This window comes from Babylonia areolata, chromosome 4, assembly GCF_041734735.1.
Source record: "Babylonia areolata isolate BAREFJ2019XMU chromosome 4, ASM4173473v1, whole genome shotgun sequence".
Classification (NCBI taxonomy): Eukaryota; Metazoa; Mollusca; class Gastropoda; order Neogastropoda; family Buccinidae; genus Babylonia; species Babylonia areolata.
This window is the reverse complement of record NC_134879.1, coordinates 42,156,158-42,158,657: the sequence shown is the minus strand read 5'-3', so window position 1 is coordinate 42,158,657 and position 2,500 is coordinate 42,156,158. Positions and strand designations below refer to the sequence as shown.

At 52.0% G+C, this 2,500-nt stretch overlaps 1 protein-coding gene across 1 annotated transcript in view; it reads left to right on the top strand.

Annotated features, from left to right (window-relative positions):
* The window catches only part of LOC143281188 (uncharacterized), a 446,958-nt gene that overhangs the window by 65,947 nt on the left and 378,511 nt on the right, over positions 1-2,500 (top strand). Inside the window, exon 6 of the mRNA XM_076586227.1 lies at positions 1,130-1,250. Coding sequence (XP_076442342.1) covers positions 1,130-1,250 — 121 coding nt within the window. The remainder of the gene's footprint in view (positions 1-1,129; positions 1,251-2,500) is intronic.

The following is a 2,500-nucleotide window of genomic DNA, read 5'->3' as shown; positions in this document are numbered from 1 at the left end:
GGATGGGTGGGTGGGGGGTCTGAATCCAAACCATGTGTCGTGTGTGTGTGTGTGTGTGTGTGTGTGTGTGTATGAGGGGGGATGGGGGTGAGCTGTGGACAGCTTGCTGTGTTTCCAAGTGGCTTCTTACTGCAAGGTGCCGTGTGCAGCAGCGCCTACTTGGCGCTCTGGAAAAGAACCCACGGCAACAAAGGTATTGTCTTCTGGCAAACGTCAGTAGCGGAATTCCGCTCTCATAGGTACGTAAGTATGTATACATGCACTCAAGGCCTGACAAGTGCGTTGGGTTACGCTGCTGATCAGACATCTGCCTAGTAGATGTGGTGCAGCGTAACGCGCATGGATTTGCCCGAACGCAGTGACGCCTCCTGATTCCTTTTATTCTTTCATTGTCATCTGAAGTGGGCTTAGTAGGTGGCGTCCTCAGTATGTCAAATCACAACAGGCACTGCTGAACACCACCGAAGTTACTCAGCAGCATCGCAGGGTCTCCTCTGGTGTGTGGCTTCCTGGCGACCTAACGCCGATAGTTCACAACGAACTCGGAATGAGCGGCGTGATAGGAACGCGGCTGAAACTGCGCAAATGATGGGACAGAAAGACTCTTGTGGTTAAAGCGTTGGACTTTCAGTCTGAGGGTCCCAGGTTCGAATCTTGGTAACGGCGCCAGGTGGGTAAAGAGTGGAGATTTTTTTTCCCGATCTTTCAAGTCAACATAGATTATGTGCAGACCTGCTTGTGCCCCAACCCCTTTCATGTGTATACAGACGGATAAGATGAAACACGCACGTTGAAGACCCTGTAATCCTTGTCAGCGTTCGGTGGGTTATGGAAATAAGAACATACCCAGCATCACCCACGCCTGAAAACGGAGTAAGGCTGCCTACATGGCGGGGTAAATAAACCGAACGGTCATACTCCTAACTCATAAAATGTTGCATGTGTGTCTGAAATCTGATTGATACAGGGAAACGAATGATGAGCACCCATTGGCAAGCTGTCAGTCGACTCTTCCCAGGTAGGCATCCTGTTGTGCAAATGACCCCGTGATTGTAAAGCGCTTAGAGCTTGGTCCCTGACCGTGGATGGGCGCTATAAAAGATTCCTATCATTACTTTCCTTCGTGCAGGTACGGGCGGAAGGGCCAGGGGTACACGGGACCGGCGACCTCAGCTCTGCCCTTGGCGGCTCAGGCCCAGGCCTACCTGGAGCACAACGTCCGGGCATGGATGAATCCCCAGCGGTACCAGGTGAGGCTACTCCTCCTCCTCCTCCTCCTTCTGTCTTTGTTTCCTTCTTTCTTTCTTTGTTTCCCTTCTGTCTGTCCATCTGTTTGTGTGTGTTCTGTCTTTTGTTCGTTCACTCTGGCCTGGACGAAAGAACAAAAAGGGGAATATCCACATTTCTTCTCCTGTATACTCTCTCTTTCTGTGTGTCTGTATGTCTGTCTCTGTCTCCCTCCCCCCTCTGAATCCCTCTCTCTCTCTGTCTGTCTGCCTCTGTCTCCCTCGCCCCTCTCTCCCTCTCTCTGTCTCTGTCTCTCTCCCTCTCTCCCCCCTCTCTCTCCTCCTCTCTCACTCACTCTCCCTCTCTCCCTCTCTCTCTCTCACTCTCTCTCTCTGCCTGTCTCTCTCTGTCTCCCTCTCTCTCTCTCCCTCTCTCCCCCCTCTCTCACTCACTCTCCCTCTCTCACTATCTTTCTCACTCTCTCTGTCTCTCTCTGTCTTCCTCTCCCTCTCTCTGTCTCTCTCCCTCCCCTCTCTCCCTCTACCTCTCTCTGTCTCTCCCTCTCCCTCCCCCCTCTCTCTTTTTCCCTCTCTCTGTGTCTCTCTCCCTCTCCCTCCCCCTCTCTCTCCCCCCCCTCTCTCTCTCTTGTCTCTCCCTCTCTCTGTGTCTCTCTCCCTCTACCTCCCCCCTCTCTCTCCCCCCCTCTCCCTCCTCCCTCTTTCTACCCCCCTCTCTTTCTTTCATTCCGTGTTTGTAGTACTCCCCATCCTTGGCAGGTCTTCCCTCTCAGTTCAAGAACTTTCTGTGGCACGGTGGCTTCTCAGATCAGATCAGATCAGACTGACTCTGGGAGCTGGGATGGGGTATGGTTTGTATACATCATGATGTTCGAAATGCACGTGGTATGGATCTCTTCTTAACTCTCTCCATACGAACGGCGAAAGAGACGACGTTAACAGCGTTTCACCCCAATTACCATCATCAAAATATTGCAAGCGGAAGGCTCTTATACTGAAGAGGTGAATTTTGACAAAGAATACCACAATTCTGACGACGGAAGCTAAAGGTTGGGTCATTCACACACCCACTGGACATCCCAGGGGTCTGTGAAGAGGAGAAGAAAGGACTGGCCGTACTGAGTGAGTTAATGGGGGTGGATTTGTGTGGCCTGGGTGGATTTCTGGCCTGCCTGTTATTTCTTTCTTTGGTGTGATGGCCTAGAGGTAACGCGTCCGCCTAGGAAGCAAGAGAATCTGAGCGCGCTGGTTCGAAT